General features: G+C 31.4%; 1 protein-coding gene across 1 annotated transcript in view; it reads left to right on the forward strand.

The window, feature by feature from the left end:
• LOC139525118 (uncharacterized) overlaps positions 1-17,220 on the forward strand; it is a 184,509-nt gene that overhangs the window by 155,530 nt on the left and 11,759 nt on the right. The window contains exons 19-20 of the mRNA XM_071320303.1: positions 10,021-10,269; positions 12,342-12,602. Coding sequence (XP_071176404.1) covers positions 10,021-10,269; positions 12,342-12,602 — 510 coding nt within the window. The remainder of the gene's footprint in view (positions 1-10,020; positions 10,270-12,341; positions 12,603-17,220) is intronic.

Below are 17,220 nucleotides of genomic sequence, written 5' to 3' on the forward strand. Positions count from 1 at the left end.
AAAATTCTGAAAAAAATTATTGTGTTTTTTCTTGATCAGTACATAATAACCGATTGAGACCAAAGTTTAGGTTCTGGTGTATACGAATAATATAAAGAATTATTTTCATTTATCACTTTCCAAGAATCTTAAACATTTAACACCATGTTGAATCAGATTGTTTTTCCAAATAATTTTTTTCAAATTTCCTTAAGCATAATATCGACTTAAAATGGACTATTGCTTTGTGATTATTATGAAGAAATGGGAAGTGCAATATATTCTATGAGCCCTTTCGAACAAAATCTATTTTAGGGCATGTTGATCATAATGATCATCGTTCAGTCATACATCAAAATACATCAACTACTCACTTTCAAAAATCTGACATCTAGTAATTGGACTTTTTTAAATTCATAATTAATGAATTTATTATTATTCAACTAAAAGAATGACTGTAATATTTTTCCTGTCTATGAAGAAATTACATCACAAATATGGTGCACACTGAATAACCCGCATAGCGTGTCATTTCAAAGTGTACACCACATTTTTATGTTATTTCGAATAGACAGAAAATATATAACAGTCATTCCTATAATTAAATTCTAAAATCCATTTTTAAACCGGAGTAAATCATAAAAAACGTTGATGACGTAACTGTCTATGTCTATGGGCTGATAAACTAAACGTTGTTAGCCAAGCAGAAGATGCATTACATCCAAAATAAAAAATATTGCAGAAGATAAAACTTTTTTTAAATACACTGATCTTCCCTTATTAATGCAGCCTTATCATTTGCATCGATATACTACCATGCTTGAATGTGTAGATAAAAAAAATCATATCAAAAAGTATCAATTGTAAATTTACTCGTTAATTATATATATCGAATTAAAACGAATAATTTCAGATATCATAAAGAAAGTGCATGAATAGGTACGTATTCGTTAATATCATAGGTTTCGACAAGATACTTGTGTGCTTCCATTTATGTGTTTACATTTTTTTTTACAGAAAAGAAGACATAGCCATATATTGCCTCAATCCAGTTGAAAATTATGAAACCTATACTGTAAGACATAGGCAGCCGAAAATTAAAGGTGATTTCACATGTTGACAAATAATCTCATTCTACGTTCTCTTTCAACTGTATAGTTCGAAATAAGTATATTTCAGGTCTGTACAGAACAGGAGCTGAATACTATCAAAAACACCTAAAGAATAGATGATTTTGCTTTTTGTGTGTTTTCGCTATGAATGTACTGATTTTGAGTCACGGATAAATACATAAATACCCCATATCCTTTAGTTTTTATTTTTTTGTTATCAATAACAGAAATTACACATAGAAACCAGTTAAAATATTCTAAAATTATTACTATTCTATGTCATGTGCAGCTTTTGAACCGATACCTGCATCTTGAGATTATCGTGTGTTAAGGATTTCATTTTTTTATAGAACAGTTCTTTGGAAAATGACATGTTTTTGAATGATCTCTCTGTAAAATGAACAGATTGTCACTACACATATATATTCAGGTGATACATTTAAAAGATACAATAAGTTTTTATGATATGATAAATTGATCTGATATTTGAAATTTAACATTGATTTTTTTATTAAAAATTTACAAAAGATACTGAATTTGCCCGATGTATCATTCTTTATTTTCCTCTTAATCTCTTCCCTTGTACACTTACGTTTACCAAAACAGTTTAGAAACTAAAACATCAATACATATTGTCGTAATGGTTATTTCTAAAAGATCTCAATGCATAAGAATAGATAAAAATTTTAAAAAATCCCTCTTCTATTTTTATGCTAATGCCATATTATTTAAGGTTTATTCAAAAGAAGAAAAAATATTCTGAGGGGGTAATATAAACCAGAATTGATGTTAAAACAGGCAAATCAATTGTAAAAACGTAAAATAACAAACAGGTTTTTTTTTTTTTAAATTACAGAGAAACAAACTGGAATTTTGCACAGCATCAACCCTACCGAAACCATGATTGTCAAAAGATTATAATGAGGGTAAGAGATGTCTAACCTTGAGTACTTTTTGGAGTCTGTCTATATAATTTCGAGGGTTTGATGTTGGTGTTGTCATTCATTTTTTAAGGAGAAATTGAGGAGGGTATTGTATTGTTACTACTCACTTCGTTTCATGAAATTATCATCAAAGCAAACAGCCGTAAACATGACCATACTAAAGCAATCATGACCTACAAGTTTAACAACTGTGCAGTTTTCTTTACATTTAACATACAGTGTTTCAGAGTTTTCGTTTATGTTGACTTTTTCTGTACAAATTGGAATTAAGTAGGATTTAGAATCCTCCTAGTACAAATACAAATTCCAATAACTACTTGTTGAAATTGTGATATTTATTTTTGCATTGGGAGAATTCTGAATTGAACAAAATAGTAGGATCCAATTCTACTCAAACATTTACATTTTTTATAAGTTCATGTAAAGCACTAAATAGTCCTCACTATAATGACGACGGGTAATATAAAAACAACACATTTTATAAATTTATTGCGTACGAATTGCTTTTTTTCCTTCATCAGGAACGCTCAAATCTGAATATTTGAAATCCATGGCTTTATGAGAAAGTAATCTAATTGCTAATCGACGTCTTTTCCCTTATTGTAATTAATTTTACTTTTTTTTTTATTAATTATATCAGGAAAGAATAAATTCTGATTGTTCTTTTTTATCTTTATATTATTATTTTGACCGTTAACTGTTAAAATAGTTCTCATTTGTAAAACAAACCCAAACGTAGTAGTTAATATGTTGTTGAAATAAATACAGAAAAAAAACAATATGAAAGTTTTTGTTTTGTTTTGTTTTGTTTATATCTTTTAACCAATCTAAATAAGGTGTTGGTAACCAGATGCAAATTTGTTGCAGTGCTTTTTTTAACACAAGAGTCTGGGACCGTCTCGAGGATAAGGTACAAAAATGTATGCAGCGTCACATGACAATTGCTGAGGAAAATTTAATTTTTCCTGTGTGTTTTAAGAAATATTTTGTTAACATAATTATTGTTATTTGTATAACCGTTTAAACGTGGTTTAAAGTTTTAGAAAAGCTTCTTTGGAAAATTATATAAATATTGAACATACCGCAGTGATATCTCTTCACTGACGTTAATGTGGCAAATATTCCTTGTGAATTTAACAAAACTTGTTTTAAATTCATAGGATTACGCCTATGTATACTATGGACTCTCGAGTTGAGTGTAACAGTCCCCGATGAGAAAAGCACACCTTACATTGAATAACAGTGTAGTCTATTTTAAGCAAGGAACAGAGATAGAATGAAATTCAAAACAGTGTGGCTGTGGCCATTGATTGACACATTAAATTCATCCATTGACTGGGACAATTTACGTGAACGTGTGTCTTTAACAACCACTGTTCAAGACGTACCTACGATAGACATTTTAACTGTGGGGTCACCAAAGGTTTCTTGACGCCTTTAATTATAAAACAATTCGAAAAATTAATCAGGAATAACCTTTATGTTTTGGTTTATACAATTGATATAAATCAAAACATCGTGTCATTCCTGATTAATTTTTCGAATTACTTTATAAAGGTGTTGAGGACCTTTGGTGACCCCATAGTTTAAGTGTCTTTAAAAAGATCATAGTGAGCAGTGGTCGTTACATACAAACGTTCACCTAAATTGTCCAAGTCAATGGATGAATTTAATGTGTCAATCAATGGCCACAGCCAAACTGTTTTGAATTTCATTCTATTTTCTACCTGGGACGCATTTTAAAGCGTGTTTACTTATGACTCGACACATTATGTCGTGTGGTTTTGTGATATGTTATGCGACATTATGGACAGGATACAAAAGTGACGATAGAAATTGAATAGAATAAGTTTCAATTAAATAAAATAGATACTCGCGAAAAAAAGCTGTTTTTTTTTTTTTTTAACTCTCTAGATAAAGTAAAGCATTGAACAGATTCGGATGCATTTTTATTCAGTATTTCAATTGTATAATGTTGCATGTTACTTTTGACGAATATATATGACATTGCTGTGATCATTTGAAATAAAATGTGAAGTAATACTGCGTTTTATGATTATATATATACATTAAAAAAGCAAGTTAAGTTTGTAAATTGTGAAATTAATTTTATTAGTCTGAAGTCAAGAACGTGAAGAAATGTGACTTAAATAATAACTTATAAAATGAAGCAATGACAAATTCACTCTATGTAAAATTTTTAACAGATTGCAATGTCTACCTCCACGCATGTGTTCTTCAGACCAAATAAACACCTTTCTTTTGTTCAATTTATTATCCCTAATAGAGCGATAAATTTTACTATCAAAATATCTGCATAATTAACCTGATAACATAGGTCGAGATTTTGATTTTTTTCTAATTCTGCTTATAAAGAATGTATTGTCTAATAAGACAAAAAAAATAAAGCCAATTCTAGTCTAGTATAACATGAATTTCTAAAAAATATCTAGAATAAGTTCTATTTCTTACAGTTTTTCCGAAACAAAAAATGATTTAATTGATGACCTAAACGACATAGCGGTAGCAACTTGTGGTTATTGTCATATTGACTTTAACCAAATTGAAAATAACGATTACGAAAAAAGTAAACAAATCTTTTTAGGTTTAATTATCATTGAGTTGATTTTTATAAGGTTTTAAGTTTTGAATACAAAAGATTTGTTGCAATCCTTTTCATACTTTTCAATAACTTGTGTTATCTTAATATTTATTTTTTGTAAGATTATATTGGACATGACTGCGTTCCCTCAAATAGCAGAATAAACATGGTATATTATGTTCAACGTTGACCTTGTTGCTTATTTTGTAAAACGTCATGTTCGATATTGTTTGTTATCAGTGAATGTATGACATATGTCAATTTCAAGAATCCTTACCTATTAGTACATTCTATATCTTTTGTACTCAACTGATCGAAGATGTAAAATATAATTTTATCAGTATGCACTTTACCTGTTACTTTTCGACTTGTTTGACGGACTATTCATATTCTTAAAAATGACTTTTCATTACGGAGTAGCAATTTGTGTATCCTACTGCATTTTCATCCTTAAGTTAGGTAAGTTTAGACATTTCGTTTGTGTAATCGCAACCTGACCAAAATTTACTGAATTTAAACATTAAAAAAAAGTGTAATTAATATACCGAATTTTTCAGACATAAGTATGTACAGCATTTAAAAAAAAAATGCATCAATTGAGGTTTTAATCATTAAATTTAAATTTAGTTGCGATTATATTATTGTTTGCCTTTAACATAAGATGGGCCTTGGTGTTCAAGGGGTTAACGTAGTTCTACTACAGTAATCACTAGCCAGTCCACACCAAATTGAAAACAAAGATAACGAAAAAAGTAAAAAAATCTTATCAGATTTAATGATCCTTGAATAGATTTTTAAAAAAGTTGTATGTTTTGAATACAAAAGGTTTGTTGCAATCCTTTTCATACTTTTCATTTAGTTGTGTTGTCGTAATATATTTTTTTTTGTATATTTATATTGGACATGACTGCGTTCCCTCAAATAGCAGATTAAACATGTTATATTTTCTTCAACATTGACGTTTTGCTTATGTTGTAAAACGTCCTGTTCTATATTGTTTGTCATCAGTGAATATATGACATATTTCAATGTACACAAAGTTGCCTTGCCTATTGGTATATCCTATATCATTTATACTTAATTGATAAAAAATGTCACAAAAGACTCAGACCTTAGTCAAATTTTAATTCATTAATGAGATACCTTTCCTGAAACTATAGTCGTTTACCTATCAAGAGTAGAGGTACAAAAATATCAAATGCATTACAGCTCGTTTTTCAAAAAAAACTAAGATTGAAAAGATCGATGGTAAAACAATATTTTACAAAACACTACAATAGTTTATTGACCTCTAGGCGGTTAGTATGTCAATTTACACCCCAATATATTTAACATTCTTAAATAACTGTATTTCTTAAAAGATTATGTATTTTCGATTTTTCTTTGTACTTTTCAACAGGACTGACAGAATGTATGACAATTAATACAGCAGAATACATATATCCCAACACCTGTAACAACATAAACTGTAGTTATGTGACAGCAATTGATCGGGTAACCATTTATTCTGTTAAGGACACAAATGGCATACTTTTTGAAAGTACCATCAACCAACAAATATCTGCCAAAAAGTGTCTTCTCGGTTCAATTCACCCTTGTAATGTTATTGGAATTTGTTGGTGTGATCCAGCGGGTTTTTCAACACGCATCTGTTATAACCATACAAGTGGCGGAGAAGGTCAATTAACGCTGCAGTGCGCAACTAACGTTCAAAATACGAATAAATTAGTAACTATAGCAGGTAATTGCTTTTTTATGATATCAATAAACAACATAATTACATTTAATTCAATACTTTTACGACTTTCATAATTGAAATATTAGCTACCCTAAAATTATCATCATTATGCAATCATTCCTAAATATATAAACACCATTCATCTTTATTATACATATAAAATGGAAACAAACTTAAAAAAAAACAAGCTGATATATAATTAAAATTTAACAAAAGAACACACAATAGAGAATGGAAATGGGGAATGTGTCCACAACAACCAGAAAAAAATATAAAAAACAGCTAAGACGACCAATGAGTCTTCAATACAGCGAGAAAATCCTGCACAGGAGGTGAGCTTCATCTGGCCAATAAACAAAAATATTTATTATTTTTTCTGAATTAAAAATGTTGGTATATTTAGATCGTTTACGTCGTTTCCGTGGCCGTTCAAAGTTATATGTAAGTGCATAATATATTACTAGCATCGTTGGCTGGCTCCTCTCTTTAATGTTTGTATGTGTACAAATTTTTAGTTTTTCAAATTGTTTGTCCTCAATCATTACGAGAGAGACGTGTATTGTCGATATACGCATTTGGTGTCGTTTATTTGATTCTGTTTATGTTATTACTACACTGGGAAATACTTTTGATGGTAACTTTCGATCCTTGAGGATACCAAAATCCCAGTAGCCAGGACGTAAAATATTTTGTAAACATCGGCCGAGCTCCGATTCCTAGTTCAAATTTGGCTATTTGTATGACTTTTTAACTTGACCAGCACGTCAAAGATTGTTTTTGAATAGTTTGTCCTTAAGCATCAATAAAGAGACATTAACTGTCAAAATGCACATCTAATGCAGTAAAATTGGTACCGTTAACATTATTACATATAAAAATAAGGAACATGAGATATGATTGCAATGAGAAAGCTCTCTAAAAGAGGCCAAATGACACAGACATTAAAACAACTATATGTCATCGTTCAGCCTTCAACAGCAGTCATCTATAAAAGTCGAATTGGAAAATGTAACATAATTCAAACGATAAAACTAACGACCAAATTTAAAATAATGAACAAAAACAATTATGACATACAGCAACAAACGGCATCAACTGAATAAAAGACTATTGAATTGTGACAGGTACATACATAATGTGGCAGTGTTATACTAGTTTGCGTTGAATGCTACAAACCTTCATATAACCTGTGACAGTGCTGTCACAGTATAAGAATAAAATATTCAAAAATAGTTGATTAGGCTAAATAATCAGATGAATACAAAGACGAAATACATCTAACAGAAACATAGAGTTGTCGTGGCAGCCTACTTATGCATCCAAACAACAGATCTGATAGTACCAACAGTTACTGACAGCTAGTTTAAAGCCAATAACAATTAAAAACTCTAAAACTAAAATATCAATTAGTACACACCCAACATCTAATGGATTAAGTGTATAGTCGTCATTAAAAGTAAGTGAAAAACATGACATTGTGTGTTGTCTAGATACAGGTACCGACATATTACCGAGCCATAGATATGAATATGTATATTAAATGATAAATAGTATTTAGTTCATTCAAAAATCAATAATATTACCATTGAAAACAATTTGCCCTGGTCGTTTCTTAAATCCCAAACTCGGCAAACAACATCTTTTCAAAAAATTAGAATCTGCTATCCCGTTTGAAATAAGTTATCTATTGTTACAAATAAACTTCCAAACAAAATCAAAATGCGAACGAGTTGTGATTTATAAACACCGTAAAATGGTACCAAAGGAACATTATTGATGAAAAAAGGGAGATTAACAAAAGGGAAAGAATAATTATTACTCATATTATTGCATTGAGCTAAGAGATATTTGAAACTTTCAAACAAAGACAAATTTTCACAAAATTTCTGACTTTGGTTGTTTTAAATACTTTTGGATACTGTCCCATAAGCATATTCTAATGAAAACAAATCGATTGAACAATAAAAAAAAATGATCTTTTAACATCATAAATAAGCATTTCCGTCTAAGTGACAGTGTTTCGAGAAAAAGAATTAAACATCTGGCAATAATCATATAGCGAACAGAAAGTCGGGTATACATTTTAACAGTCAAACGTGTTACATTTGATTAATTTGTATGAAAAACCTTACAAGAGTGTTTGATTTATCATGTCGCTTTACATTTCGTGTATTTAACATGTTTGATATTTTCAGGCTACTTGTTATTATGAAAGCAATAACATTCAATAGTTCCCAAAACATGACATATGTTGGTCAAGTTGTTCCTTATGCGTTTTATTAAAAGAGTAGTTGTATTTAAATGGAGAACGCATTTGCATTGCTATAAATATTAGGTATCTGTCGTCATATATACAACAGTAATTTCATAAAATTGTACCAATTCTTTATTGCGTCGTATATTTTTTCCAGAATTTACTGCATCTATGATATTTTTTTTCTGACTTTTAATAACGTCTTAACACTAAAATTTATTTGATATACACATGATACACTGGTTAATATTTTGGTATTCATTTCTTGTTTTTGGCTCCTTTGCAGCAAGTGCAAATCCTTTAAGATTTGTACTTTGTGTCTGAAGTCCTTTTTTAATTTGGTTTTAGCGGGTTTTATGTCGATATGAAAATCCTTGTTCGAATGTTTTTATACTTTGTTTTATTGGTGTGCTGTGGCAACACTGTCTTTGGTCGGTGGAAAGTCTGACGCAGGGAAACATGATGAACCGTGCCACCTTCTGTATTTGCCAAACCGAAGTCTGAAAACTGTAATTCAGTGGTTGTCGTTTGGTGCAATATAATAGGATGTTTTTCTCCTTGACTTTGTTTTACATTTGTCATGTCTGAAAATTCTACAGCTTGCTATGCGGTATATGTTTGGTTTACTGTTATACTAGTAAGCAAAACAATTCAAATGATAGTATAAATAATTCTTTATAAATGTGATGCATCCGAATTGCTTTCCAAAATGCATACGTTACAAACCCATGAAACCAAATATTTGAAAGCTAAGTATGCCAAATTATGTTTTAGCTCTCGGTTTTATGCTTAATCATATCTTCAATGTTCTGAATATTTGAATGTTTTAATTTGAAATCATACCTACCATATCTCATCATTTTTATCTAATTGTTGAAGCGAAATAGCAACAATGCTATTTATAGATTTTGAAATAAGTAAATCGGTTACTGAAACCAAAACTGTTCTTTTAAAAGCACGTGTGAGAGTAAAATGATGTTGTCCATACGAAGTGTATACTTCGTGCTTTATACGTTTTTTTCTACAAGCGTCTATGATGGTTCTCTTGTAGACGAAACGTGTGTCTGGCGTACAAATATTTTAAGCCCGGTATACGTATATATGATTAAATTATAAAAAAAAAACTTTCGAAAGAAGCAATGAACAGCAAACAATCAATTGATTGGTGTTTTATTAAGTAAGTCATGATTTTTTTTCATGAATCAATACATCATACATTATAGTTCCATTATCATATGAATATAAGATGTGATATATTTGCCAATGAAACAACTCTCAAAAAACAGACCAAATGATATAGGCATAACAACTCATGTTTATTTTATATGAAACAGTTTGACAACTCATTTGTTTAAGGTTATATTCATATGGTTCATGCTATATTTTTATAGCTATTCCATCAAATGTTCATCCACATAATATGAACTACAATGTAAGTGAAGGCGGAAGATTCGGTCCGTTGATATGCAATGCTTCCTGTGGTCCTCCATGCACCTTTCGATGGGTTGGACCTGCATCTATCATACACTCCAGTGAGTTAGTCATCAATAATGCAACACAGAAAGATAATGGAACATATCAATGTGAAGCTACGAATACAATGGGTACATCAAAAGGACATATTGTTCTCATAGTTAACTGTAAGTTCATATTACTTTTAGACAATAGTATAATATTTTTAAATTGTGTAGATATGAATGAAATAGATTTTGGAGTAGGTGAATTGCAATGAGACTGTATGGTGAATTGGCATTGTCGTCCTACAATAAAATTGCATATTAACATGATTAACGACAAGAATTTGTAACATCTTTCATTTCTTGTGTTATAATTAATCAATATAACACAGTCTTCCAATATAGTTTGTGTATCTTCTTTGTATGATTATATGTCAAATCGGCTGTGTGAGTTTACCCCCACTAGTCATATTATAGTCAACTATATTTGTTTGTAGCTAGGTAGTTATCGTTAACTTGCCGGGCGGATATGATATATCGAAAGGTTTTATTTGTTCAGACACATTATGTCACAAATACAGTTTTAAATTATATATATGAATGGATACTAGAGGTCCATTGCATCATTTTGTCTTACATAAACAGTGCATTATTTGTTTATCACATGGTGAAATACTTGTAATAACATAATATAGTATATCTGGATAATCAGTTTTTTATAGCTGTTGCAGGTGGATCATCATTACTGTTTCCTTAGATAGAATTTCCTTATAATTTGCTAAACATTAAGATTGTATTATGGGTTTTTTAAAACATAATATCAAGTATGTGTCACTGTACTATTTTTCAAGCTACAAATCGTGCAAAAATCAAAAAAGTACTCATTGCAGATCGAATTACTAATTTAAAAAAATTCAAACAGATAGTCTTGGATCTACTATTAAGCATTTAATAATTGTTCAAATGCACCAAGTGTAGAATTTAGAAATGCTAACAAATCGAAGAAAATCCTTTGAGCCTGACTCACAGCATTTGATGATTATTGTGCATATACTTTAAAATTAAGTGAAGCAAGTTTTTTTTCTTAAAGTAAAAAGAAATTGGTGAATATTGTATTGCTTAATGGAAGAGATGCATTGTACATGTATTATCCATTTCTGTTGACAAAAAAATAAACAAGTCAGTAGAGAAAACTATCATATCAGTGGATTGTACAAAAAAAAGAGTATAGCATTTTACTTATTGTGTCCACAAACCATTTTCCCTGGCTTTTATTTCCTATCAGGATTTTCTTGATAGAGGGTTGCTACTCACAAGGAAGCTATTAAACCAAGAGTTCCAAATGCCATCACGAGTTTTTTTTACCGTCATGGAATAACAGTCTCACAGATGGTATCGGATATGTTTCTTATGTCGTAACTATCTTACCCTTCCATTTTCACGAATGTGACCAACCGAATACAGCTATTTAACCGGATTAAAAAGAACATAAGCAACACGACCGGTGCCACATATGTAGCAGATTCTGCATACCCTATCACAGCACCTGAGATAACCCCCGTTTTTGGTGGGGTTCGTGTTGCAGAGTCTTTATTTTTCTATGTTGTGTCTTGTGTACTATTATTTGTCTATTTTCATTTTTATTTTTTAGCCATGGCGTTGTCAGTTCATTTTCAATCTATAAGTTTGGCTGTCCCTCTGGTATCTTTCGTCCCTCTTTTGTAAAAAATATAATATCTTTACCTTTTTGGAAGAAAAGCATAGTTCTTAACAGGAGTATCACAAAATCCAATTCTATTGGCGTTTGTTTTTGTAGTGGTTCAGTGTTTCTGTTATCCCGTTTTATTTCCTCTTATAAGAGAGATGCTTCCTCGGTTTTTGTTTATTACTCGGATTTGTTTTAGTTAAATCGATTTATTACTATTGCGAAAGCGATAAACTACTATCGCCTTTATTCATGAAACTAAAATCAAGTCTAGTGATGGCAAACATTGATCCCTCGTAAGCCACTAGATATATAAAAAAATCTGTTTTGCATTTTTTCTACATTTTTTACCATAAATGATATCCAGGTTGATGGTATGTTACAGAGTCAAAATTTGAACTGAAGTCTTGATGATGCAAGTAAAACATATTAAATTAGCTTTAAGTCAATACCTTAGTCAAAGATAAAAATATTATAATTACTTCTGAACATAAGTATTAAAAAACTATTAGTATGTGTGTTTTTTTTACTGAAACATTTCTATATACAGATGGACCTAAACAAGTGATACTGTCTCCAAATAAAACGTCCTACATGGAATATGAAGATCGTGATGTCCCAGATATTACGTGTACAGCAGACTGTCAGCCAGATTGTACTTTAATGTGGGATAAACCAACTGGTCAAGTTATATCAACTGAAATCTTAAGTTTGACGGAGATCAAGAGGAACCAGGCGGGGACATATCTATGTAATGCTAGTAATTTTGTTGGAAATATGGTATCTGCTGATGTAACCATCAGTGTTCTTTGTACGTATTCTTACAAATGTGTTATCATTGATGATAAGTTACAAGAATTCCAAACTGACGCACAATTTACAGATAACTTAACCGCCGATTAATATATGTCTAATGAATGTCAACCCATTGCGTGATTTTTCACCAAATTTGAAAAACAAAATGCCCAAACTAGCGGCACATCTGTGTTTGCCTTTATATAGGGATAGTTCGCTTCCTAGTGGTGTTCAAACAAAGTCGATAACCCCGCGATCAAATATAGCAATATGATTCATAGATCGGGATTCGAAAACCCATAATGTTACATTTTCTTAAATTATTTCTTCTACTTTCAACACACCTTTGCAATTTATATAATCCATATCCGAATCAATAGAATCCAAGCAACATCAACATGATACCAAATAAAACTTATTTGTATTGGTGCTTATTTGAAGATGGTGTGTATATCGAATGGAACTAATAGTTGTGCATCGTTATGCGCGTGGTACGAAGCGTTAGAGTTCAAACTTTATTCGTACGTTTTGGTCAATCAGAAAACCTGTTTTATGTTTTGATGTTTCTCGTTCGGAAACAAGATTATAATCATAGCAATACATTTCCCCCCTAATATGTCTTTTCTGACAAAAATAGCCTATTCAATAAAAAGTCACAGTTTCAACAAAGTATTAAACAGACATTAATTATCCAACGTCGCATTTGCTGAAGTCTTTTTAACAAAATACATGTATTTAAACGGTTTCTTTTGTCTTTGATGACACAATAAACAATAATTCCAGATGGACCAAATATAGTAGAACTTTCTCCAAATACCACAAAATACATCAAAAATGAAGGAGAACATGTTCCTTATATAAACTGCTCTTCGGAATGTAACCCAGTTTGTGTATTGAATTGGATAGGACCAAAGGGACAAATTTTGCCGTCTAACGAGTTAAGTTTACAGAACATCAATAGAAGTCAAGACGGGATATATAAATGCAATGCAACTAATAAAGTCAGCAGCATGTTGTCGACAGACATAGATGTAATAGTAAATTGTGAGTATATGTATATCTCATATGCAATTGTCATTAAATAGTTTTGTTAATTGGTCACTAATAACACAGTAGTTGTTTCTGAACTGTCCATTAGCCCATCCAGAATACCCGACAAACGCTATATCTGAACTGTCCATTAGCCCATCCAGAATACCCGACAAACGCTATAAATCCTATAATTAAACAGGAATTTTCCGGCAAAACAAACAGTACTACCCTCGTGTTTAATACCTTATATCAAAGAAAGATAGTAGTTATCAAAAGTACCAGGATTATAATTTAGTAAGCCAGACGCGCGTTTCGTCTACATAAGACTCATCAGTGACGCTCATATCAAAATATTTATAAAGCCAAACAAGTTCAAAGTTGAAGAGCATTGAGGATCCAAAATTCCAAAAAGTTGTGCCAAATACGGCTAAGGTAATCTATGCCTGGGATAAGAAAATCCTTAGTTTTTCGTAAAATTCAATGTTTTGTAAACAGGAAATTTATGAAAATGACCACATTATTGATATTCATGTCAACACCGAAATGTTGACTACTGGGCTGGTGATACTCTCAGGGACGAAACGTCCACCAGCAGTGGCATCGACCCAGTGGTGTAAATAGTTATCAAAGGTACCAGGATTATAATTTAGTACGCCCGACGCGCGTTTCGTCTACATAAGACTCATCAGTGATGCTCATATCAAAATATTTATAAAGCCAAACAAGTTCAAAGTTGAAGAGCATTGAGGATCCAAAATTCCCAAAAGTTGTGCCAAATACGGCTAAGGTAATCTATGCCTGGGATAAGAAAATCCTTAGTTTTTCGTAAAATTCAATGTTTTGTAAACAGGAAATTTAGAAAGTGATGATGTATATCAGTTTAAAAAAAAAAGAAATATCGGTTCAATCTACCATGAGTGACTATTTTCATGATTGTTCTGAAACTATCAATGTTTCAAACAATTAATACAAGCTGAATGAATTATCTGGTGAACTGCTAAAAATCATTAGTTCACATGATCACGGTTTCAATTCTGTAACATTGACAAAGCATTTGCCAAATGCTAAAAGAATTAAAAAAAATATAAATATGCTGGAATGAACAGTTCACGTGAATTTTATATTTTTGGGTAAAAGTCAACACTTAGGATTGTTCTTCATATTTTTACTTTTATGCGACTTCAGTTTCTAACAGTATAAACAACATTGAAAGTCTCTTTTAACCGTCTTTATGTATTGAATCTTTCATTTGGTAATATGCTATGAATCATGTCAAAAGTAAAAATGTTTAAAAAAAACGTAACAAATTATCTTAACATATTTAGTATCTCACCATAATAGACGAGATTTGCCTGTCATATCTATGTAATGCGTCATGACTACGTTAGATAAATAACCAAATAGAACATGAAGTCGGTTAAGCCAGAAGATTTTCCGTCAGATATGTCTTCTATAGACCAGTAAACTTTCTTTGGAGAGGCATGTGAGAATGTGACCTGTTTAACCATTCTGTTAGATCGTAACCCTCTTATTTCTTTTCACTCTTAGTGTCGACTAGAAAATTAATAAATAGAATGTAAAGGAAAAACATATAAGTCAAGAAGAATGATACACATGGTTAATTGATGATTGATTGTTGATGTTTGACACCCCTTGCAATTCTATTGACTATATCATCCCGGTCATTTTGTGTTGATTGAGGAAGCCTGAGTGCATTGAGAAAAATTTCAACCTCCTTCCAGAACAATGGCAATCGTAAAAATTTAACGAGGAGATCAAATGCACCTGCTACGTTTGATGTTCGAACTGAAACCTTAGTGTTGAGTGACAAGTTAACTGTTTATTCTAGAAAGGAAATATTTGTTATACAGGATTTACTTTTATTTATGTTTATGTTAGAGCCATTTAACCAAGAATCATTCTATTCCTCAGTAATTTTTGTGTTGCACTCCTGACATGGCACAACTTTTTTCCAAACTCATATGTATCAAAACGGTTCAATAGAAAAGCTTCATGTGATATAGTTTACAAATTACATAGATCGTGCATCTGCCGATTCCCCTATACACTTGGTAGCAGAGAACTATATTGCAATCACATACCATATCGTATTTAAGAATTTTACTGTAAGCAAATTGAAAGATATTAACTTTCTTACAACAATTAAACCATCTTACACTAAATCTCTGTTGCTGAGTTTCATTTGAGAGGGTAAGCGCTATAAACCCATGTTTAATCCATCATTTTCTACATTTGAAAATGCCTGTAGCAAGTCAGATATATGACAGTTCTTGTCCATTCATTTTTATGTGTTTTGTTATTTGATTTTGCCATGTGATTATGGACTTTCCGATTAGATTTTCCTCTAAGTTCAGTATTTTTGTGATATTACTTTTTTTTATACAGCAACATGATCGACCTTATGTAGCTATAGGCTCCATTAATTCTACTGATTCAATCATACTATTTTTAAATTTATACAGATGGACCATCTTGTATTGTACTCTCTCCAAACGAAACGGAATATAAAGTAAAGGAAAACGATTCGTTACAACATAGTATTTCATGCACCGCAACCTGTCAACCCCCTTGTGTGGGAACATGGACCATACATACTGGCGAATTTGTATCCTACGATATCTTAAGTTTTCCTGCCATCAAAAGGAACCAAACTGGGTTATATAGATGTAATGTCAGTAATAGTGTTAGCAGCATGATATCTACCGATGTTTCGGTTATAGTTACATGTAAGTGTACATAATAAAATTGAGAATGGAAATGGGGAATGTGTCAAAGAGACAACAACCCGACCAAATAAAAAACAACAGCAGAGGGTCACCAACAGGTCTTCAATGTAGCGAGAAATTCCCGCACCCGGAGGCGTCCTTCAGCTGGCCCCTAAACAAATATATACTAGTCCAGTGATAATGAACGCCATACTAATTTCCAAATTGTACACAAGAAACTAAAATTAAAATAATACAAGACTAACAAAGGCTAGAGGCTCCTGACTTGGGACAGGCGCAAAAATGCGGCGGGGTTAAACATGTTTGTTAGATCTCAACCCTCCCCCTATACCTCTAACCAATGTAGAAAAGTAAACGCATAACAATACGCACATTAAAATTCAGTTCAAGAGAAGTCCGAGTCTGATGTCAGAAGATGTAACCAAAGAAAATAAACAAAATGACAATAATACATAAATAACAACAGACTTCTAGCAGTTAACTGACATGCCAGCTCCAGACTTCAATTAAACTGACTGAAAGATTATGATTTCATCATATGAACATCAGGCACAATCCTTCCCGTTAGGGGTTTAGTATCATACCATCATAACATATATGAGAAGAACATAACCCGTGTCATGCCAACAACTGTTTTTAGAATAAATGTGTTTAGTTCCGATGCAAAGACCTTATCAGTGACTCAATATTAACGCCAAAATATGCAATCTTTAATGACTTGACAACAGTATCGTAATTATATCCCTTCTTAATAAGTCTATTCAAAGGTTTTGTAAGTTTCTGAGGTGAATACTGACACCTTTGTGCTTTATAAAGAATATTTCCATAAAAAATTGGATGTGAAATACCTGAACG

The sequence above is a fragment of the Mytilus edulis genome, chromosome 5, assembly GCF_963676685.1.
Source record: "Mytilus edulis chromosome 5, xbMytEdul2.2, whole genome shotgun sequence".
In the NCBI taxonomy this organism is placed as follows: Eukaryota; Metazoa; Mollusca; class Bivalvia; order Mytilida; family Mytilidae; genus Mytilus; species Mytilus edulis.